Here is a 25,542-nt window from a genome sequence, read left to right as displayed (position 1 = left end):
AGTCATAGCGGCCATCTTTGACACTTCCCCGTTTGTCGAGCAGCAATGCTGATTGAGCCCCATGGGACACAGTTGTGGAGCACCATATGGGGTCATTATGAGAAGCGGGGGAACACATGCTGGTTAATGAGGGTGACAATATGCCGTTATGAATACATCTACCTTTGCCTGAAGAAAAAATTGACGTATAAGCAAGACAGTTCTCCATAAAGAAGGATTTGTGACGACTCGGAGACAGATGTTATCAGCAGAATGTGAATGATTGCCCCCCCCCCACCTCCCCCAAAAAAACGTTTTGTCTTGAGAGACCGAAATATGTTAATGAGAATCTGTATTTTAAATCGGGGTATGATCTTTACATCAGCCTGAGAGAGGGAGAGAAATACCTTTGAGATGGATCACTCTATGGCAAGTGCAGAGGTCCAATTCCTTGAGATTTCTGGGCAAGGAGCTTTTCATCTGCAGAACAAGAAGAATGGGGTCACCATAGGGCAGGGGTACCTGGAGAGATGATGAATGGAACGCCGGGCCTTTGTAGGAAATAAGAAAGCATAGGTTCACCTCATTGTAGCGGAGAGTAATATGTATATGCTAAGATGCACATGAAGGGAGTGTTGTTATTCCAACGAGACTCCATTGCCGGCACAAGTCATGAACACGGATCTTTTATGACTAAAGAGAGAGCAAGGTAATAAAATAAATACAAGGCGAAGGCTGCATTTCTCTGCAGAGGGAACATGTTTCTATTAGACGAAAGGCGGCCCCTGACTTCTGCTGGCACATGGCATGCGGCTGCGGAAGGGGGCGAAGATAACGGAGATATTCCCACATCATTACATGCTCCGCAGGGTCACATCAACTAAATATAGGACCTTGTAGTCGCCGCAGTGATGGATTTAGACCATGGGCTGTATAAAAATTGTGGACCCTCCGCAACTCAAGAAAACCCATCACTATTAACCCCACCTAAAGGGGTTAAAGGAAATCTATCATTAATATCCAGCATAATAAACCCTTACTTACTTATAGACCCAGGCACAATGACAGTGACCATCTTCTTATATTTGTTATCCATGGCCTCCTTCCTTCTATAATCAACTTTTAAAATTATGCTAATGAGCCTGACTGGCATTACTAGAGCCCCTCTGTGCTGCAGATTAAGTGTTACAGTGTGCAGAAGCCCTTGCTCTGCTCCCACTGTGTGCTGGAACTTCCTCTGCTGTAGTGAGATTTCATCAGGCAGATGGGGAGGAAGTGCTGAGGAAGCAGGGGGGAGGGCAGTTTAACAGCCTGTGAAGCCAAAGTACGGAGGAGTCTCCTAGAGATGCTTAGCTCATTAACATAATTATAAAAGTTGATATTTGAAGGAAGAAGTCCATGGACAACAAACATAAGAAGATTACCACAGTCCTGGTGCCCGGATCTATGAGTAATGTCCCTGGTTTATTATGCTGGATATTAATGATAGATTTTGTTTAGCCCCTTAAAGACGAAGGGTTTTTTCGCAAATTTTTCGCTCTCCACCTTCAAAGATCCATAGCTTTTTCATTTTTTCCATGTACAGAGCTGTGTGAGGGCTTATTTTCTGTTTAACAAAGTTAACTTCTCAGTGACGTTATTTATTATTCCATGCCATGTACTTGGAAGCTTGGAAAAAATTCCAAATGTGGTGAAATTGGCAAAAAAACACATTTGTGTCACTTTCTTGTGGGTTCAGTCCAACCTCAGTTGCCCTCTTGCCGTGAGCCCTCTTCATACAGCCTCTGCACCGTACATGTACGGCACAGAGCGAGAAATGGTTAATGAAATGCAAATTCTTGAAATCCAAGCTCCAGATGTATCGGTAGATAAAACAACAAAATGTATTCAGCCAAAAAAAGATAAAAGCATAGAAATGACAAAAAACGATACGTGGCAGTGATGGAAAAGACAGCCATCCTCCTACAGGTTTCGGACAATCTTGTCCTTACTTATGATGGTTCTTAAAGCTTCATGTAGGGTTTTGAACGATGAGTAAGGATGAACGTGTCCAAAATATGTGTGTCACCCATGTTTGAGGGCTTCAGGGATGCTCGTCTATTTCTTAACTACATAGAGAGCAATATCAAACTTGATAGGTGGTTTGGTTGGTCGGTCCCCCAAGAGGCCTTGATCCCAGAAGAAGTAGCTCATAGTCCAGCTGTGATTTGAAAACCTATTTATTATTGCAGTAAATACATTTTATCCAACACGGATAAAAGTGCAATACACCCACGCATTTCCCTTAATCTCACGCTACCGGACACCCTTAACCACCCATATTCTAACCCAGTAGTGGCCTTCCTGAGAGAATATGTGGCCCGATTGCACATTTGAATATTTATATGCAAATGAGCATTACAGTGCACCATGGGTGTGGCCATGAGGTCGGATACACCCTCTCTTGCCTAGTTTTACAGGTAGGACAAAGCATTGTCATTTAAGGATGTGATGGAGGCACTAGGCTTAAATAGGTGCACCAAATATCGCGGCCTTCCTTTGGTGCATGAAAATACTAAGTTGCATATAGATTAAAATGTACATTTTTCTGAATCCAGTTCACAAAAATATGTACGCTACTTATGAAGGGCATTGCACCTACCTAGATACTATCGGTGATATTTTACCACCGCCATCTCCAACTGATGATGGGCCGCCCCACTGGTTCTGGTGTCCCAACCTTTTTGGAATAATTAATGGGTGGTCCTGAGCTGTATAAGACAGTAGAGGCTGGAAGAGAAGGGAGGTTGGAATATGAGACTTGGCCTTAAAGGGGTTTTCGGGTTTGCTTATATTGAAGACCTACCATAAGATTGATCATCAGATCAGTGGGGTCCAAAAACCCTCCCTGCTGGTAAAAACTCCAGGATTGGGTGATTTCATATTTGATCATTTCATAGTTGCCAATAGTTTAAATAATGATCAACCGAGCCATAAATCTTCCCTGACATACCCTGAGAGACGAATCTCTGTGCTTTATAATGACTTCTTTGTATGTGAGTAAATGGTACAGATCTCAATGACATTGTGTTCCTTGACTTATAAAAGATGGAGAAACGAATAGAAGGTTCACAAGGACGCCACGATGAGACATGTCATAGACGGCTGAATGGAGACTCTTGTCTTCTAGTCCTTAAAAGTTACAATTCAACTGCGATATTGTAAGGCCAAAATATAACACATGTAGTTTCCAGAACAAAGGAACTCGAAACGCTATAAAGACGAAGTGACGTTAGAAATACATTGTAACAGAAACACATATTGGAGGCCTCCAAGTGGAAACCTTGATCCGGGGAGATGAATGGCTGAAAGGAAACTGATCATTTAGTCTTACTAATACACAAGGTTTTTTTGAATTTTTGCAGAATTGAAGTGTTTTGCTCTTAATTCTGAGCTGGTCAGAAAGGGAAGAGAGAAAGATTCTATATGATTTGTCCAAATGTGCCCAAGCATCCTTGTTTCTTGAAGTAGAGATTGGTAGATGTTTGTTGGTCACTCAATGCCTCCCCTTTTAAAGGGAATCAATTCTCAGGGAAAGTGTCCACTATCATAGGCCTGCATTTCTTGGGTACAAGTATACCATGGACATGGCCACAAGGTCTGGGGCAACCCATCTTGCCCAGCTTCACCAACCAGCACCTCCAATTCAACATTGATTTACAGTTCCCTGAAACCAGTCTGAGATGATTCCAGCTTTATGACATGGCGCATTATCCTGCTGAAAGTAGCCATCAGATGTTGGGTACATTGTGGTCATAAAGGGATGGACATGGTCAGCAACAATACTCAGGTAGGCTGTGGCGTTGCAACGATGCTCAATTGGTACGAAGGGGCCCAAAGAGTACCAAGAAAATATTCCCCACACCATGACACCCCCACAACCAGCCTGAACCGTTGATACAAGGCAGGATGGATCCATGCATTCATGTTGTTGACGCCAAATTCTGACCCTACCATCCGAATGTCGCAGCAGAAATCGAGACTCATCAGACCAGGCAACGTTTTTCCAATCTTCTACTGTCCAATTTCGATAAGCTTGTGCAAATTGTAGCCTCAGTTTCCTGTTCTTAGCTGAAAGGAGTGGCACCCGGTGTGGTCTTCTGCTGCAGTAGCCCATCTGCCTCAAAGTTCGACGTACTGTGCGTTCAGAGATGCTCTTCTGCCTACCTTGGTTGTAATGGGTGGCGATTTGAGTCACTGTTGCCTTTCTATCAGCTCGAACCAGTCTGCCCATTCTCCTCTGACCTCTGGCATCAACAAGGCATTTCCGCCCACAGAACTGCCGCTCACTGGATGTTTTTTCTTTTTCGGACCATTCTCTGTAAACCCTAGAGATGGTTTTGCGTGAAAATCCCAGTAGATCAGCAGTTTCTGAAATACTCAGACCAGTCCTTCTGGCACCAACAACCATGCCACGTTCAAAGGCCTCAAATCACCTTTCTTCCCCATACTGATGCTCGGTTTGAACTGCAGGAGATTGTCTTGACCATGTCTACATGCCTAAATGCACTGAGTTGCCGCCATGTGATTGGCTGATTAGAAATTAAGTGTTAACGAGCAGCTGGACAGGTGTACCTAATAAAGTGGCCGGTGAGTGTATCTTTAAGGCTATGTCCAGGATATGGCCACCAGCTTCAAAGCCGCCTTATTGGATCAAGGGCAACTTCTTCCAATAGGAAGATTGTCATGTAATACATCAAATAAGTCTAGAATTGTCTAAGAATCCCATTACCTAAATAGGATTTGCAATATCTCTTTTTCTCAGGTGTGTTAATAATAATTGGATCCAGTGCCTTCAGCTCTGTGTTCAGCACCATGGATAACACACTATATAGCTGTGTATGACAGGGAATGTTCCCGGTTATTAATTCAGTTTATAACTTTTGAGCCACATATTGATTTCAGAGACAATTTTGCGCTTCCTTGATATACAACACGACCACCTTCCTACTGAAAAAGATCCAATATGGCAGCTTTAAAAATACAATCATGTTCCAGACATAGTCTAAAACATGGACCCCGTCACCCATTACTTGCCTTGGTAACAGATATGACGTTTTCCATTTTGCTTCTGAAATAACAGGGTATCCTGGGTCTTTTTACTCCCCCAGTATTCTCTATGGCCCTAAACAAAAAGTTTTGATAATATCCAAACGAAAATTAGTAAGCCGGAGCCCAAAGCTGCGGGACCACATCTGGTTCTATAATGTACAAAATATAAGTTACTGGATACTGGAACAGCTTCCATTATTAGCAAGCAGACCACAATGCCATGCAGTCTCGAAAATTCAATCCGGCAGACAAAAGGGACTCAATATTCTATCCAGTATTCAAGGATGTCCTGTGCTGTATTCCTGGGGGACGGTCTGGCTATGACTGTCCCATTGAAATAGCACTTGCCAGGGGCTCAGGCTTCTAGGCCTTAGGCTAAGCTCTCCAATCCTGCTCGGCCTGATGATCCATTGTATCTGAACTAGAAACAATCTAGTATTCTGCAGGGACGTGGGGTCAATTTTGATGGATAACCTTCACTGTGAAGTTTTTTTAACTATTAAATTTCCACTAGTTTACTTCACCCTATTCTGTTTTTGTCACTATGACTTTCCCGTAAATATCAAAGTCGAATGATTTAGACGTGTGATACAATATAGCGTAGAGACATAAAACATATTGCTAGGGTAAGCTGTGACATTATGAAGAGCCAAGGTCTTAATCTAGGGTGTGAAGGTCAATTATGCAGCACAGAGTTGATCCTGGTCACAGGCTTTGCCAGGACACCCAAAACGGCTCTAATTACGGTAAGTCAACTGTGGACCGTAAAAGCATTGCTGTGTATGGAAAATCATTGATAAGTCCCTGCAGTTTGGGAATATTTGAGAATGTTTTGCAACATCCCTTTAAAGAGGACCTGTTACGTTCTCCACCAACTCCAACTCTTTGCATACTTTAATTGGTGCCGCCCCACCGAATAAGATGCCGTTTAATTATTTTCCTAGCACCCACTGTACCTGAGCAATGAATGCAGTAAGTTTTAGCATCAAATATGAGTCACTAAGAGTTATCAAAGTACGACTAATCATCTTCTTCCTTTGCCTATGGGGGCCATAGAAGAATGTCTTCCCATTTCAAACCATAAACTTTAAATCAAGTGTAAAAGTATAGTATATTTTTATACACATAATATATCTGTAAGTCTATTGACCAGTATATATCGCCAATTATATCTCAACCACTCCTCTCATATACTGTACATTCCTGCATGACCTAGCATCTATGTGACCTGGATGGAGATAGTGGTGGAAGTTGTTGTCAGAGATGTCTTTGGTTCCCTGTATCCCATAGAAGAAAGACAATGATGATACAATTGCATTGTCCTTATCTCTTTGGACATCCTGGTAGACTTCAGATAGTCAGTCCTACAAAATTGGGGGGGCACTTAACAGTCATCAAATGGGTATGGTCAACCTTATAGTAACTTCTGCTCCATCAGCCCAGATATGACTTAGCTCAGTGATGGCTAACCTATGACACGCGTGTCAGTGCTGACACGCGTAGCCATTTTCACTGACACACAGCTGCCTGAGTGTTAAGTTTCATCCTACATGATCAGGTGCAGTAGCCGGGAGGCTGAGAGATTGCACTGAGCTTCCAGCACTCCCCCCTCCTCCTCCTCCCCCAGGGCGGCCCCTCCCCATGTGTGAGCTGTGCCTAGTGTCTCCAGTCAGCACAGGTATCAGCATGGGGCAGGAGAGGTGACCCGGCCATACTCCCAGGAGGCTCCTCTGTAGCTCCTGATAGTTGTGGTGGGGGGAGGATGGCAGCACAGTCAGAGGTCACATCACTGCTGCCTGGTGTGATGTCCCAGCAGCTGCCACCTCTACACTGACCATCTCCACAGCAGGGGCCAGGGAGGACAACCACTCCCATCATACAGTGAGTAAGGTCAGTGCACTGTATGATAGAAGACAGTCATCAGGGCTTGTGCGTCAGTTTTGTGATGTACAAGCCCTGATTTTTTTGCTCCTCACACCTTCTCCATGCCAAGAGGGCATGAGGGAGATGCAGACAGCGGTGCCTGCATCCTCGCTATAACCGGTGAACTTTCATGACTGAAAGTTTGCAGGTTACTAAGCAATTCCACACCTGTCTGATTGTAACCGATCTATTACATTGTGCGATTTGCACATAGTAATAGATGATTGGGAAAATCCCCATATACTGCCATACTGTAGTATGGCAGCACACGGTAGGATCAATCAGACAACCTACGGTTAAAGTACCTTAGAAGTTAAATAGTATACATATTTGTTATTTAAACTATAAATATCACAAAATTATGTTTTTTTGTCAAGGTGACACACCACCCGAGTTATGCTCGGTTTTTTGGCGAATTTTGACACACCAAGCTCAAAAGGTTGCCCATCACTGACTTAGCTCATGGTTCCATTGACAACACCTATGGATGAGAATATATATCTGTATATAGCTTGCATGTGATGTAATTGCATTCTTTTACATGGCAGACCGGCATTGGAGGCTTCTGCACCAACAACTACTTGATTCAAGAAGACCAAAGACCAAACCAATTGCTCATTACCAAATCAATAGACTTGAATGACTGCGAGCACAGGGCGCAGATGGTTGTTGGCAACGCTTACCTCCACTCATGTGCCAACTGCAAGCAGGTAGGATTCATCATATTCTTTATTCCTTTTCTGTATTTGTCCATCCGGTTTAAGGCAAATGACAATTGTGTCTGAAACTTTTTTCTTGAGAGAAACAAAAATTCCCGAGGGGCAGCGACCTACAATTATAAGGTGAAGGGAACGGAGAGTGGAGGCCTCTTACTGGAGGCAGAGGTGCGAGAAGTCCACCAGTTCACACCGTTCAATGAAATTGATGGCTCCATGTTGGTTGAAGCAAGGTAAGTCTCACGACAGGTGATATCATGTCAATTGTCCCTAGATTTTGTTGTTTTGGGGAGATATTTATGATGTTTTTTTCATCTTATATTAGGACAACCATTCCATCCAGAATGCAATAAAAATGTTGTCTAATAGTGACAACTATCACTAGTAATCAAAAGTGTGATGAACATTGGGTATCTAACTTTTGAGACCTAAACCAAAAACTAGAGAAGGTTTCCACACTGCCCTGAGTGCACCTCTATTTCAATCAAAGGGACCCATAGTAAATTCTTTGTGTTGTTAAGGAATTTCCATTATCAACTTGACTCCCCCCACAGGATAGAGGATCCCCTATGTCACTACTAGGAACCCCTGTGATCACAAGAACTGGGGCCACTTTCAACCAATTCATCTGAATGAAGAAGATGTCTTTCTGGTCCATTCATTGTCTATGAGACCTCTAAATATAACTTAGCACTTGGTATGTTACTCCTTACAAAGCACAGCATCTTACAATGCATAATGGCTTGGTTTGGTATTGCACTCCATCTCCATTGAGTTGGCAATGTGATCTACATTCACCGGTGCACCGCCATTGCTTCTAACAGCGGATTGGGGGCATCTGCTTTGTCAAAGCCTCACTAATCAGATATTGCTGTTCTATCAAAGCCTGGAACCTGGAAAATTCCTTTAATATAGCTTAGCTTGATAGAGATGTATGAATAGGAGTCAACATTTAGGAATGAACATTTTTCGAGAGAACCACAAAGTAGGAAATTGAGTTCAAATATCCAATCTACTTTAACCCAGTTTAACAAAATGTAAGATTAATGTGTTGCAAAGTGCTGCCCTAGATAGTAATGTAGAATAAAGTGCACCCCTACTCTGGCAGCAGCCCATATTTAAATGGAAAAATACAGAGTCTCGAACAAAGAAGCAAATCCACCACTGTGCAGCAGAGGGGCTTGTATTATCCGCGGTGTACAAATTCCTATATAATACTGCACACGATTCATATCATTGTTACTGTTCGCAGGCAGAGACTTGTGTTACAAGCAGTTCAAGAGCAGATTCATTCGACCCAGGAGAATAATGACTATATTACCAAAGAGTCACTACGCTATCACTTTGAGAGGAAACTGATTCAAACTCCTATTCACTTGTTAAGAACAAAAAACACAGAAAGCCAGGTACGTGACTGCCAGGAAGATTCTGATAATTCTTTGTATTTGAATGTACTATGCATTTTAGAAAGTATTTTTCCCCTCCATAAAAAATATAATTGGCGCCTGTATAAAGAGCGGTTGCGGTCGGCCCAGGAAGGCCCGGTTCTGAGATGTTACTGTTCTACATGCCGTATAATTATGAAGTAAAACCATGAATTCAGCGTATCATATACCCTTATCCATAGCTGATAATAGGGAACACTTGGGACTATACAAAAGGTAAAATTAAGGGGTCCTTGAGAACCTGGATTTCCACCAAAAAAGTGGTCTACATCATTTACATCGAGAGTGTTGAGGTCACATGATGAAATGTGGATCCTCTAAAGTGTAGACCGGGGGGAAACCATCATCTTGAAGTAAAACCATGAATTCAGCGTATCATATACCCTTATCCATAGCTGATAATAGGGAACACTTGGGACTATACAAAAGGTAAAATTAAGGGGTCCTTGAGAACCTGGATTTCCATTAAAAAAGTGGTCTACATCATTTACATCGAGAGTGTTGAGGTCACATGATGAAATGTGGATCCTCTAAAGTGTAGACCGGGGGGAAACCATCATCTTGAAGTAAAACCATGAATTCAGCGTATCATATACCCTTATCCATAGCTGATAATAGGGAACACTTGGGACTATACAAAAGGTAACATTAAGGGGGTCTTTGAGAACCTGTATTTCCACCAAAAAAAAGTGGTCTACATCATTTACACCGATAGTGTTGAGGTCATCTAATCATGAGGCACCAACCACTGGATCAGGAGAAGTGGTCATGGACCTTTAAAATGATAGAGCTGGAATAAAAAAATTCTCCCTTCCACTCCATTCCTACAGATGTTCCTTTAGATGTCTGATGGAACATCCACACCCAGAAGTGACCTGCCTCTCACTCAAATAGGAGGATTGACCCCCATTCTTGCGATCAGTGGGGTTCTCCGTGGTCAGAAGTGATCCTTTTCCATATCCTGTAGATTGGAGATGACGATAAAACTTGGGACAAGTTTGGGGGGTTGCCAAAAAGACAAAATACGAGGCCCCATTATTTCAAGAACAGGGGCTCTTTCCCTCCGACCTGAATGGAGTGGTGGTCAAGTAGGCATTCAGTAAATACTTTTCTATGGAGATGAATAAAGCAGTAGCACTTGAATCACCGACAATGTAAAATAGAAAATGTTCTTGTCTCCCCACCTGGAGGAGTTGACGTATGCACAGACACAAAAGTCTGCTGGAGATAGTGGAGTAACATTGCTCAGCTATCTCTAGCAGTCCCGTATAGCCGGATGGAGCAGCACACTTTGAAAAAACTCTTGAAATAAGGGCACACAAGATCTTCTGATCAGTAGGGGTCAAAGTACTAAGACCCTGACCATATCGGAGATCCAATTGTGTTACGTCCATAACAAAAGTCTATAAATCCATACTTCCTGAAGAGTTGAGCAGAAATGAAGCACCGAGCAATAAATTATGGTAAATATTAAATACTTGATGCCAATATGACCTCATTGATGACAATTTATGGATTTTTGACAATGAAGCCAATATTGAACAGGGTTTTCTAATCTTTACAGATTGATGCGCTTCTTCATCATTTAGTACAACACAATGTAGGACCATTAGCTAAGGTGTCTCCAGAGAAGTATATGGAATTGGTGCAGTTTTTACGAATGTCAAGCTATGATCACATTGAAAGCTTATGGAAACAATATTCAGGAAGGACTCAATACAGGTAATGTATTTGGGCTCCATTTACACAAGTCCTTAAAATGTTTGTCCTATCATGGCTGTATTCCCCAGGATGAACTTTGCCAATGGGCCGGGACTGGCATCGTGATTATCTATGACATAAGAGGCACATGCCGCCAAGTAGGATGACTGTCCCGCAGTGTAATAACTTTTGCAGAGGGAGACATATGACTGAAATTTGGAAATACGACCCTCTGAAATCAAATTTACTCACTACACCCATGTGTAATGAATATAGACCTGTATCTTAGGAGAGGACATTGAAAGGTATTTACTTTTGAAGACTTAATGGGGAAAATGGATCATACAATGGCGCTAGGTCCCGCAAGGGCAGTTCTATGTTCCAGTTCCAAAGGATTCCGCAGAATTTCACCATAGCCTGCGAATAAACAGGCGCCGACACTAGGTGCTCACTTTACCACTGGGCACATATAGACGAATCTATACTTGAAAGTTTTGGAGTACTTGACCTTGTAACCTACAAAATACCAAAGAGTGGTTAGAGCCTAAAAATTTTTAATGTGGTATGAAAAGTTTAGTAAGTCAGCCATTGCTTGGGATAAAACAATATGTTGGCCTCTTTTGGTTTAGATATTTCAGTGGGACACTGGGACACCCTAAACAAGGTCGGCTTTGGGGCCCGTTGAAAGGTTCAGCTCCGTCTTTTCCTGAGCATGTCTCACTAGTCCAGAGCCCGGCCTGGAAAAATTAGCATATTTTCCCAGAAATTTCCCATTGGAGCATCCTTGCCTATAAGACTCCATGCATCCACACGGCACCCTTTATTGGCAGTCTCTGTAAGGAGAACTCTTATTTCCCGACACTAGTCGACAGAATGCACAGATTAAGCTACAGTAGATTCAAGGGTCATGTCATTGGCCTCTTTTAAAATTTAGAACATTTTAGGAAGATCTGGGCATGTGTCATAGAGGTATCTGTATAGGAGGTTGTTTCGATCTTCAGAAGGGGGGCAACATTTTTTCTTTTCCACTCTTTTCTCTTCTTGCTTCCAAGAGTCAGAAACAAAGTCAACTCAGATGGGAATTGGCCTTAATGTCTTATACAGAATTGTTGACTTTTGTTTCTTTGAAGCTACAAAACGAGCTTAGTTTAAAATAAAGATACCGTAACCAAAAAGTTTTTACTGGTCTATCTATAGTCTCAAAAAACATCTGTAACTACGGTCAACTTTTTTTTTTATCTGCATCTTGAGACAAAAGTAGAACACTACATTTTTAGGGAGGGGAGCACTTTGCTGTATTGATTATTGATTGGCAGGGATGAGCAGACCAATTAAGGTACCCAAACCCTAACGCTAATACTCACTGGTAACATCCAGGGTGTTACCAGCAAGGGGAGTGGGGAAAAACCCCAAACCTGGACTTCTGTCTGAAATACGGGGTCGTCTTCGAGGATCCAAATCCGCAATATTCAGGTCCGCTCATCACTATTGAGTGCTAGAATCATAGTCAGAAACCATCAAATATTGTAAGATAAAGGGGCAGATTTACTTACCCGGTCCATTCGCGATCCAGCGGCGGGTTCTCCGACGCTGATTCGGGTCTTCCGGGGATTCACTAAGGTAGTGTGCCCGATGTCCACCAGGTGTCGCTACTGCGCTGAAGTCCGTCGGAGTTTACTGGAGTTCACCAAGCTATCCTGGGTGCAGGTAAGTGCGTGTCAAGCGACACATTTTTTTTTTAAAAATGTGCGGTTTTTCCGAATACGTTGGGTTTTCGGACGGCCTCCCCCCCCCCCCCAATTTCCGGCGAGTGCATGCCGGCGCCGATGCGCCACAATCCGATCTCGTGCGCCAAAATCCCAGGGCAATTCGGCGCAAATCGGTAATTTTCAGGAAACCCGACGAAAAAAAGCGATTTGGGCCCTTAGTAAATGACCCCCAAAGTGCAGCTACTGGTTTTGTAACAGAATAATGGGTTTGAATGAGGTTGAGCTGCAACTACAGACATAACCCACCAAGAATTGGCATGGTCTTTGAAAACTAATTTTTTTATGGAAGAATTTATGTTTCCTACCCATACCCATACCCTAATCTCCTCATGTAAGACCAGATATATTTGTAGCTGCATAGTGTCTATTATGACTGGGAACATCTTGGCTTAAAGACATCATGCACCAGTGTATGATAAAATCCCCCCCCCCCCAGTATGCAGGATCTTTCAGAAGGCTCCAGCCAAAGCCACCACCAGGAATGGCCCCCTTTGTGGCTCTCTACGCTTACTTCGCAAGGAGTTGGCATTACGGGGTTAATAGTTGGAATTCCTGGCCAGGCAGAAAACTTTGTACGAGCCCTGATAAATCTGCCCCAATGAATTCAAGCACGGAGGCTCAGTGGTTAGCACTTCTGCCTTGCAGCGCTGAGGTCCTGAATCCCACCCAGGACAACATCTGCAAAGAGTTTGTATGTTCTCTCTGTGTTTGTGTGGGTTTCCTCCGGGTCCCCCGGTTTCCTCCCACACTCCAAAACATACTGTTAGGTTGTTTAGATAGTGAGCCCCATGGGGACAGGGACCGATTTGACATGCGCTATATTAATAAAGAATTATTATTATTATTATATTGTTGTTCGCGTAGTTGTTTTTAGTAGGAGATAGTAGGGTAGTAAAGCTGGATGAAACAGAATGCAAAAGCAGCAGACAAGAAGGTAGTCAGGAAATCCAAGATTTAGTAACAGTGATGAGTACACAGTGTAGAGGATGATCAAATAAAATAGTGAGGCACACATGGCAAGACGTCAAAAGTCAGATACAGGAAAAAAACACAACCAGGTAGTAAATTACTGTAACATCTAAGCTGTGCCCAAAGGCCGGTGTAGCGCTGTATAAAATATAGCAACTAGTATTCTGTAAGTCTCATTACATACCTGCCAGGGAGTGTTTAATTTCCCTACATCACTCCCGCAGGCCAAATGAAGTATTACACTTCCAATTTAAATCAATAGCCTGTCTGTATAATACATGGAGAGATGTTATTTGTACCGGCTGGTTAATACCTGAGAGCGTATTTTACAATTTAAGTGGAATATAAGACGGAATTTAGGGGAAAAAATGCACAAGATTGAGAAACTAGAAGCAATTAGGAAATCTGTAATTTTAACTCATAACCAAAAGCCGATTTTCTATTAACCATTTAGTTACCTTGTTCTTAAAGTTTTTATAATTTCTATTTTTACAGTGAATATTTGGTGCCAGCTATCCGTTCCTATTGACGAGGATTTTAATGAATTTTAATTTTTTTTTTTTCCCGTCTGCTTGCAGGCGCTGGTTTTTAGATGCAGTTCCAGCCATCGGTAATCATTTGTCACTAAGGTTTTTAAAGGTGAAGCTCAGAGAACTCAGCGAGTTTGAAGCGGCACAGTCTGTACCACTGGCTTTACATTTAATTAAAGCGGATCGGGAAGCAATAGCTGAAGCTAAGGTACCGAACATCATGTCATAGTTCATCTAAACTGAATACTTGAAAGTCCCTCTCTGCAGTTCTCTCTACTTTCTATCCGCTGCCGAGTTATAGCATGACTGGCGGAAGATGAAATGATGGAGCTGGGTAATTAGAATGGAAAAATTGTCACAAAAAAATAGAAAATAATCACAATGTGACTATAATTGAAGCCGAAATCTGCACTACAGATGCATCAGGAGTAACTGGGCAGGTGACTACTATAGCTTTGAGCCAAAAATGAGGTCAGAACAATTGTCAGGTCTTTTATCACAGACTAGATGGGGATAATACACCCCCTGCAATTCATTATACCCATTACTCTATATTGTGTACAATTTTATACACACTATAGAGACAGCTGCTTTAAAGGGAACCTGTCAGCCCATTTTTCACAAATACAGCTAGTGGCAGGTTCCCATAGAGTCCTAGTAATTAACTGACACCCTTCTTTTAGCTAAAAATTGTTCCCCTTAGATTCCCGTTTATTCAACTTTATACTTTTACCTGGTATCCAAGGATGTCTATAGCGAGATGAGGTGGGCGTGGCCTCCTCGGGCTGAATCCAGCAGCTCCTCCCCATGCTTTTTCAGCATGCAGCAGCAATGTCATGTGACCAGAAAGATATCATTGCAGGTCTTTTAGCCTTCTAACATTAGAAAACTGTACACCAAGCATATATCACATGAAATCACAACAGCCTTCATGGAGAGTAGAAGTCCATGCAGGCATGCTGTGATTTTTTTATGTGGTCAGATATGTGCATGGGTTACAATTTGCTAATGTTAAGAGGCTAAAGGACCTGTGATGATGTCAACCCAGTCACATGACATTAGGCCGTGCCCCCCCCGACTTGCTCTATAGATATCTACATACCAGGCAAGTTTATAACTCTGATTTTATGGGGATGTAAGGGAAACAATTTTTAGCTTAAAGAAGGGTGTTAGATAGTTATAAATGCTCTATAGGAACCTGCCACTAACTGTTTTTGTGAAAAATGTGGTGACAGGTTCCCTTTAAAGTTGAACATTACACTGCCATCCCCTGATTGCCAAGACACTTGTAACAAACAGTGGACGGTCAACCCAATGTGCCAACAGACCAATTAGGGCTGTTATCTTACAAATCTTGTCTTTAGGGATGAGCAGACCCATAGCAGTTCAGCTGATCCTTGAGCAACAGTTCGCTTGGGTACCGGAACAGACTGTCAACACCTGTTGGTGCTTGCACCGATCGCATATGTTAACCCTTTAAATGCATGCAAAGTAGCATCAAGGATGTCACTGGGGAGCACAAATCCTAGGGAAAATTGATGTGTGCATTTAATGGATAACACTCGTGATAGGTGGCTGCCTGGGTGTTGAGCCCAAACGCCAAGCCTAAACTTGAACTTGGGACCACTTTTCACTTTCTCACTTTGTGTCTGCTTATCATTGCTTGTCAGTTTGAACCCTTCAAGCTCCCCTATGGGAATGTGAAACTAGTTATGGCAGGATCCCAAGGTTACTACTTTTGAGCAGTAATTAGCTCTGGAATAGGAGACACGTACACTTGATCATAGAGTCAAATGAAGAGTAGTCATGAACAGGATGAGGTCAGGGAAGAAGGCTATAGTTCAGAGATAGACCAGGCCATGGTCAACATCGAAAATAAGTATATTGAACTGTGTCTGTCAGAGGCACATAACAAAACCAGGGTCAGGAACAAAGAGGTCAGAACCCAGAAACAACACATTCTCAAAAACTAGTACCTATAACACCTACAGAACGTGCCTTACATCATCAGGCGTGTGCAATGGATTGGTTAGGGAAACATTTAGAAGAGGGAACGGGTAAGCATCATTGCTAATCTTACTGCTGTTACAGTAAAGAATTCTGTGAAAATGGTGAAATGGTGAAAACTTTGTCCCGAATACATATAATGGAGATTCACACGACAAACTATGGTCTGTCAGTGCTTATTATTTTTTCAATGATGATAAGCTATAACATTTTTTTAACCTCTTATAGCCTTTGCTGGAGGCTGTAAACTCTGCACATGGCTCTCTACTCCGGAAAGTGACGTTTCTTGCCTACGGATCACTGGTCTATAAGTTCTGCAACATGGAGAATTCTTGCCCAGAAGGAGCTTTGCAGGTAATTGGCCTTACTTATACTCTTACAGTATACAACATTAGTGACCCTGCGTGTCCAGTACCGGCCAATAAGTAACTGTGACTATACAGTACATGTATAGTACCAGTACCAGAAGATCAGGTATAATAGAGGAAGAGAAGCTGAGCCAAGTGATATATAGGTTTATATGATTTGGAGCAAGTTTTCAGAGTAAAGAGCAGATAACTTGCTAACTGGACTCCTAGAAGGGACAGTAAAAGAGTCCTGATTTCCCCGCCCACACAGTGATTGACAGTAAGAGTCCTAATTACCCCGCCCACACAGTGTTGACAAAGAGGGTCCTGCTTACTTTGCCCACACACAGTGATCAACCACTGTTTATGGGCAAGGAAATCGGGATTCTCCCATACAATCACAAGTGAAGTAAACAGAACTCCCACTGTCAATCACTGTTTTTGGAAGGGCTAATCAGGGCTCTCACTGTCAATCACTGTGTGTGGACGGTGTAATCAGGACTCTCACTGTCAATCACTGTGTGTGGGTGGTGCAATCAGGACTCTCACTGTCAATCACTGTGTATGGGAGGGGTAATCTGGACTCTCACTGTCAATCACTGTGTGTGGGTGGGGTAATCAGGACTCTCACTGTCAATCACTGTGTGTGGGTGGAGTAATCAGGACTCTCACTGTCAATCACTGTGTGTGGGTGGTGCAATCAGGACTCTCACTGTCAATCACTGTGTATGGGAGGGGTAATCTGGACTCTCACTGTCAATCATTGTGTGTGGGTGGGGTAATCAGGACTCTCACTGTCAATCACTGTGTGTGGGTGGAGTAATCAGGACACTCACTGTCAATCACTGTGTGTGGGTGGTGCAATCAGGACTCTCACTGTCAATCACTGTGTATGGGAGGGGTAATTTGGACTCTCACTATCAATCACTGTGTGTGGGTGGGGTAATCAGGACTCTCACTGTCAATACTGTGTGTGGGCAGAGTAATCTGAACTCGTACTTTCAATCAATGTGTGTAGGCGGGCTAATTAGCACTCTCATAGTCAATCAATGTGTATGGGAGGGCTAATCTGGACTCTCACTGTAAATCACTGTGTATGGACGGGCTAATCTGGACTCTCACTGTCAATCACTGTGTATGGTAAGGGGTAATCAGGACTCTCACTGTCAATCACTGTGTGTGGGTGGAGTAATCAGGACTCTCACTGTCAATCACTGTGTGTGGGTGGAGTAATCAGGACTCTCACTGTCAGTCACTATGTGTGGGCGGGGTAATCAGAATTTATACTGCCATTCCTAGGAATCCTGTCAGGACATTTCCTGCTTTTTACACAGAAATCCTTAAAATTCAAATTTTACAAATCTATATCACAGAGCCCAGTTTGTGAAATGTTCTTTATTACTTTTGGTGAAGAATTGAAATAACTGCTTTTCCCTGTTCTACATTTAAAGGACATCTATCATCAGATAACCCTAGTAAGCTTTATTTCTTATAACTTTGCATGGGCGCATTTCTGTGAAAAAAGAAGTTTATAACAAACGTAAATATACTATATATAGACGTAATATAATTTATTCACGTCTCAGGGAGACTGGCACCGCCCCGAGAGGTGACGCCACCAGCACATTTTTCAAATCTCGGGCTGCGTAGCAAGCCGGCAGCGCGGGGAATGTTATCCGCGTGTGTGCGTGACATTTTCACATTTCCTGCTTTCTACCTAGCGCACGATTTGACTAGAGAGCTGGTGATGTTACTTAGCAGTCACCCCGAGGTGTAAATAAATATGTATATAACGCATGTGTAATAAACGTCTTTTTTACCGAAATGCCCCAACGCAAAGTTATAAGAAATAAAGCTTTGGTTGCCTTACCACCAATCCAATGAATAGATTACCGTATATTTTGTAACAATGGGACAAACCCACAGACAAGGGGTTAAACTAAATCCTTCTATTCAACCCACTGCACATAGGAAAAAATTTTTATGAAACATCCATCCCTATCGGGTTCTCTCGTTGCCGTCAAAAATATTTGTCGGTTTCACTCAGCGCAAACCTTTAACATTGAAAATCAAATTACGTCTGAATACGTGAATATAAAAGAACGCTGTCTATTCAATTGCCAAGGCTGGAAAGAAAACATTAGCGTTATCTAGAAGGAAACGCGGCCTATCTCCGAATTCATGAAGTCTGCAGTGCAACGAAGCCAAAGTGAGCCCTACTTCCCACCCACAATATAATCATATCATGTCTTATTGAGGCTAATACGTTTACAAAGGAAAATGCTATATGATTAGACAGCGTAATGCTTTTATAAATGAGAATGTCAGGTCTAATTCACTATCAGCGAAAAAAACGTATTATTTCATTTCTGCAGTGTCATAGACTTCTGGTGACTTCAAAGCCGCCAGATTCTATATTCAAATTGCCTTCATCCAGGAGAGATAAAGGAATATTGAGCGGCAGCGCTCTGCTATTGTAGTATTCAATTCTCCCGAAATCTTTTATGTCTGTGTGTAATGGGTAAGGGGACTGTCCTTTAGGCTGCATCGGGAACATAACCGCGGTCTGGATGCTGCCATATTGGATCAAGGGCAAGTTCTTTCCAAGATAAGAAGAAGTCCCAGCAGGCAACATGTGCCTCCACTCCCGGCTCTCACCACAAACAATGAACATTACCACCTTAACTGGTGCACAAGGACTAGTCCGGAGCCTGACCAAATGTGAACACAACCAAAGAGCATAGTCATAAGTCCAGCACGACACGATGGATGGTAAAAGCTTCTTCTTTATTCTCCATAAAAGTAGTATAACAGCATGGGGAACACACAGCTTAGTGTCACAGACCGATGTGTTTCAAAACTTTGGGGCAAATTTACTTACCTGGTCCTGTTGGGATCCCCGATTCGGATGGTCCGACGAGGATGAAGTCCGGCACGATACATGAAGATCGTGCGCCCAAGTTCCTGCATCAGTCGCTTCCCCGCCGAGGTCCGCCGGAATTCACCTTCTTCTTCCCGGTGCTTGTAAGTGCGTGTCTTTCAACACAATTCTAAATGTTAAATCTTGCACGTTGTCCGAATCTGTCGGGTTGTCCGACGGCACGCCCCCCGACTTCTGTCGCGTGCAAGCCGGCGCCGATGCGTCAAAATCAGATGGGGTGCGACACAATTCCCGGCACAATGCGGCGCAAAATGAAAATTGTCAGGAAACCTGACGAAAATGTGCTCCACGGACCCTTAGTAAATGTGCTCCTGTGTGTCTTTATCAAGGTCTAACATGTATTTATCAAGGTCTTGATGAAGACACGAAGTGTCAAAACGAGTCGGTCTGTGACACTAAGCTGTGTGTTCCCTATGCTGTTACACTACTTTTATGGAGAATAAAGAAGAAGCTTTTACCATCCATCGTGTCGTGCTGGACTTATGGCTATGCTCTCAAGTTCTTTCCAAGGTGGTCATGTACTGTAGCATATAATAGAAGATCCAAATTGTCTCATGGATTGATCGCCCACCATCCGATTTGTAATATCTCTTGTGGTTCAAAAGTTATCAACACAGAGATCCCCCCTAGATTCTCATGCAGGTTCAAAACAATTGGATCCAGTCTCTTCAGCTGAAGGCCAAATAGCTGTGCATCTCATGGAACGTTCCCAGTTGTCGTTGCAACTTTCTGTGTTGATAACTTTTGAACCACAACAGATATTTCGGATCTGATTTTGGTCTTCTTCGATGTGTTATATAACCACTTTTCCATTAGGACAATTGGTTCATATGGGTAAGATTTGGTTTTCTAAGGTGTCGACAAGTGATTACCGATGTACATTGTTCTCAGATTTTGTATTTGATTTGTATTCTTCTTCACCAGCCTCTACATGATCTTCTGTCTGAGGCAACTGAGACTGTCCATAAAGAAGACATCATTCTGGCATTGAAGTCTATGGGGAATGCTGGACAAGTGGTCTGTATAAAACGTATTATGAAGTATATTCCAGGATTCTCCTCCATTGCCTCCAGCTTACCAATACCAGTCCAGGCTGCTGCCGTGATGGCCTTGAGAAATGTGGCACTAAAACATCCCACAAAGGTATCTACATTCATCTATAGATTACTTATCATTGCTGTAGAGGAGCCAAGGCCTCTGCATAGGGCACATCACTCATTAGAAGATAGCAACAAGACTGGGCTCCAATGATAAGGGATTGAGGGAAGGGATTACTTTCCATAGAGTATTTTGGTTGGTTGGATTATGTGTTGATATTTTCCATAAAACCCTCAAAGACATTAAGAAGATGCTGTGACAAAAACTCATCTTATGTTAATGTCAATGGGGAAAGTGATCCATGTAGATCAAAAAGGATGACGCCTCTGGTGTGCCACAGATCAGTATTATTGTGTACATACAGAGGGACAACTAACCTGCAGTATGTTCCTACTATTACTCACCATTACTACACCTCTATATAGATAACACTGACCCATCATTACATCACTACTGACAATAGATGATGTCACAGCTTATCTCCTCCCCCTCCCCTCTATATAGATAACACTGACCCATCATTACATCACTACTGACAATAGATGATGTCACAGCTTATCTCCTCTTCCTCCCTGTACAATGACTTCTATATAGATAACACTGACCCATCATTACATCACTACTGACAATAGATGATGTCACAGCTTATCTTCTCCTCCTCCCTGTACAATGACCTCTATATAGATACCACTGACCCATCATTACATCACTACTGACAATAGATGATGTCACAGCTTATCTCCTCCCCCTCCCTGTACAATGACCTCTATATAGATAACACTGACCCATCATTACATCACTACTGACAATAGATGATGTCACAACTTATCTCCTCCCCCTCCCTGTACAATGACCTCTATATAGATAACACTGACCCATCATTACATCACTACTGACAATAGATGATGTCACAGCTTATCTCCTCCCCCTCCCTGTACAATGACCTCTATATAGATAACACTGACCCATCATTACATCACTACTGACAATAGATGATGTCACAGCTAATCCCCCCCTGTACAATGACCTCTATATAGATATCACTGACCCATCATTACATCACTACTGACAATAGATGATGTCACAGCTTATCTCCTCCTCCTCCCTGTACAATGACCTCTATATAGATAACACTGACCCATCATTACATCACTACTGACAATAGATGATGTCACAGCTTATCTCCTCCCCCTCCCTGTACAATGACCTCTATATAGATAACACTGACCCATCATTACATCACTACTGACAATAGATGATGTCACAGCTTATCTCCTCTTCCTCCCTGTGCAATGACCTCTATATAGATAACACTGACCCATCATTACATCACTACTGACAATAGATGATGTCACAGCTTATCCCTTCCCCCCCCCCCTGTACAATGACCTCTATATAGATAACACTGACCCATTATTACATCACTACTGACAATAGATGATGTCACAGCTTATCTCCTCCCCCTCCCTGTACAATGTCCTCTATATAGATAACACTCACCCATCATTACATCACTACTGACAATAGATGATGTTACAGCTTATCTCCTCCCCCTCCCTGTACAATGTCCTCTATATAGATAACACTCACCCATCATTACATCACTACTGACAATAGATGATGTCACAGCTTATCTCCTCCCCCTTCTTGTACAATGACCTCTATATAGATAACACTGACCCATTATTACATCACTACTGACACTAGATGATGTCACAGCTTATCTCCTCCCCTCCCTGTACAATGATCTCTATATAGATAACACTGACCCATCATTACATCACTACTGACAATAGATGATGTCACAGCTTATCTCCTCCCCCTCCCTGTACAATGACCTCTATATAGATAACACTGACCCATCATTACATCACTACTGACAATAGATGATGTCACAGCTTATCCCCTCCCCCTCCCTGTACAATGACCTCTATATAGATAACACTGACCCATCATTACATCACTGCTGACAATAGATGATGTCACAGCTTATCCCCTCCCCCTCCCTGTACAATGACCTCTATATAGATAACACTGACCCATCATTACATCACTTCTGGCAATAGATGATGTCACAGCTTATCTCCTCCCCCTCCCTGTACAATGACCTCTATATAGATAACACTGACCCATCATTACATCACTACTGACAATAGATGATGTCACAGCTTATCTCCTCCTCCTCCCTGTACAATGACCTCTATATAGATAACACTGACCCATCATTACATCACTACTGACAATAGATGATGTCTCAGCTAATCCCCCCCTGTACAATGACCTCTATATAGATATCACTGACCCATCATTACATCACTACTGACAATAGATGATGTCACAGCTTATCTCCTCCTCCTCCCTGTACAATGACCTCTATATAGATAACACTGACCCATCATTACATCACTACTGACAATAGATGATGTCACAGCTTATCCCTTCCCTCTCCCTGTACAATGACCTCTATATAGATAACACTGACCCATCATTACATCACTACTGACAATAGATGATGTCACAGATTATCTCCTCCCCCCCCTGTACAATGACCTCTATATAGATAACACTGACCCATCATTACATCACTACTGACAATAGATGATGTCACAGCTTATCCCTTCCCTCTCCCTGTACAATGATCTCTATATAGATAACACTGAACCATCATTACATCAATACTGACAATAGATGATGTCACAGCTTATCTCCTCCCCCTCCCTGTACAATGACCTCTATATAGATAACACTGACCCATCATTACATCACTACTGACAATAGATGATGTCACAGCTTATCCCCTCCCCCTCCCTGTACAATGACCTCTATATAGATAACACTGACCCATCATTACATCACTTCTGGCAATAGATGATGTCACAGCTTATCTCCTCCCCCCTCCCTGTACAATGACCTCTGTATAGATAACACTGACCCATCATTACATCACTACTGACAATAGATGATGTCACAGCTTATCCCTTCCCTCTCCCTGTACAATGACCTCTATATAGATACCACTGACCCATCATTACATCACTACTGACAATAGATGATGTCACAGCTAATCTCCTCCCCCTCCCTGTACAATGACCTCTATATAGATAACACTGACCCATCATTACATCACTACTGACAATAGATGATGTCACAGCTTATCTCCTCCCCCTCCCTGTACAATGACCTCTATATAGATAACACTGAACCATCATTACATCAATACTGACAATAGATGATGTCACAGCTTATCTCCTCCCCCTCCCTGTACAATAACCTCTATATAGATAACACTGACCCATCATTACATCACTACTGACAATAGATGATGTCACAGCTTATCCCCTCCCCCTCCCTGTACAATGACCTCTATATAGATAACACTGACCCATCATTACATCACTTCTGGCAATAGATGATGTCACAGCTTATCTCCTCCCCCCTCCCTGTACAATGACCTCTGTATAGATAACACTGACCCATCATTACATCACTACTGACAATAGATGTCACAGCTTATGTCCTCCCCCTCCCTGTACAATGACCTCTATATAGATAACACTGACCCATCATTACATCACTACTGACACTAGATGATGTCACAGCTTATCTCCTCCCCCTCCTCCCTGTACAATGACCTCTATATAGATACCACTGACCCATCATTACATCACTACTGACAATAGATGATGTCACAGCTTATCTCCTCCCCCTCCCTGTACAATGATCTCTATATAGATAACACTGACCATCATTACATCACTACTGACAATAGATGATGTCACAGCTTATCTCCTCCTCCTCCCTGTACAATGACCTCTATACAGATAACACTGACCCATCATTACATCACTACTGACAATAGATGATGTCACAGCTTATCTCCTCCCCCTACCTGTAAAATGACCTCTATATAGATAACACTGACCCATCATTACATCACTACTGACAATTGATGATGTCACAGCGTATCTCCTCCCCCTCCCTGTACAATGACCTGGGGTTATAAACCTTCCTTATGCAGATCCTCGCTCATGGGTTATTTAATATATTGTAGATTATTGTGTCACTGTCCTATTCATCTCAGGAGAGGGTGAAACCTAGAATCAGTTGATCTTATTTCTGCAACACATTTTTCTTTGCCAGTAAAAGAAAATAAGTTATAAATTCCCGCTGTGCTGGAAACGAGCAGCCTCTGAACCTGTGCCACCTGTGGGCACCGTCCTACTGTGCCCAGTGATAGATCCCACAATCAAATTCACTTGTTTCATTACAAATACTTGGGGAAATGTAATAAACACAATTGAAAAAAAATAAATCTTGTTAATCTTTTTAAAAAAATTCTTCCATTTAGGTTTTGGATATTTGGCTACACTTGTATATGGACCCGCAGCAGCATCCGGTTCTACGAATGATAACCGCAGGACTTGTCCTGGACCACAAGCCGCCGTCTACAGTGGTGATGGCCATGGCGAAGTCTCTGATGAAGGAAGGCGATGAGCGCGTGGGCAGCTTCGTGTATTATTTAATGAAGCGTCAGAGGAAAAGTGTCGCTCCTGATATGCAAGATGTGTAAGTTTTCCTTGGCGCAGTCCTGGGGCACCCAGCACGTCTGATGTTACTTGTACTGGGTCTGGTGCGCAGCCTGTGACTGTAGGGGCTGCTATCACACATTCTAGTTATTTGTAAAATTGAGGGTCAAAATTTTAGTTGTATAAAAAATAAAAAAAAAAAGACAGATGATGTATAATATATATATATATACATGTAATGATGTATGTATAGATGTATAAAGTGTATCAGCCACACATTCGTATTGGTTAGTCATGGAGGACACCTATTCTCTTAAAGCAAGAAGGTACCAGATACGGGTTTGGATTGGTTGTACAATGTGCTCAGCTCCTCCTGCTCTATACCATGCTGCCTGTAGATAGGACACTATGTACAATCCTGCTCTATAAGGTTCCCCCTGCAGATGGAATACTATGTACAATGTGCTCAGCTCCTCCTACTATATAACATGCTGCCATTT

General features: G+C 42.5%; 1 protein-coding gene across 1 annotated transcript in view; it reads left to right on the top strand.

The window, feature by feature from the left end:
* The window catches only part of LOC140103581 (vitellogenin-1-like), a 106,679-nt gene that overhangs the window by 14,392 nt on the left and 66,745 nt on the right, over positions 1-25,542 (top strand). The window contains exons 5-12 of the mRNA XM_072126716.1: positions 7,542-7,703; positions 7,794-7,942; positions 8,962-9,115; positions 10,719-10,876; positions 14,172-14,331; positions 16,359-16,484; positions 20,343-20,561; positions 24,865-25,082. Coding sequence (XP_071982817.1) covers positions 7,542-7,703; positions 7,794-7,942; positions 8,962-9,115; positions 10,719-10,876; positions 14,172-14,331; positions 16,359-16,484; positions 20,343-20,561; positions 24,865-25,082 — 1,346 coding nt within the window. The remainder of the gene's footprint in view (positions 1-7,541; positions 7,704-7,793; positions 7,943-8,961; positions 9,116-10,718; positions 10,877-14,171; positions 14,332-16,358; positions 16,485-20,342; positions 20,562-24,864; positions 25,083-25,542) is intronic.

Source organism: Engystomops pustulosus, chromosome 10 (genome assembly GCF_040894005.1).
Source record: "Engystomops pustulosus chromosome 10, aEngPut4.maternal, whole genome shotgun sequence".
Classification (NCBI taxonomy): domain Eukaryota; kingdom Metazoa; phylum Chordata; class Amphibia; order Anura; family Leptodactylidae; genus Engystomops; species Engystomops pustulosus.
This window is presented reverse-complemented; position numbering and strand designations above follow the sequence as displayed.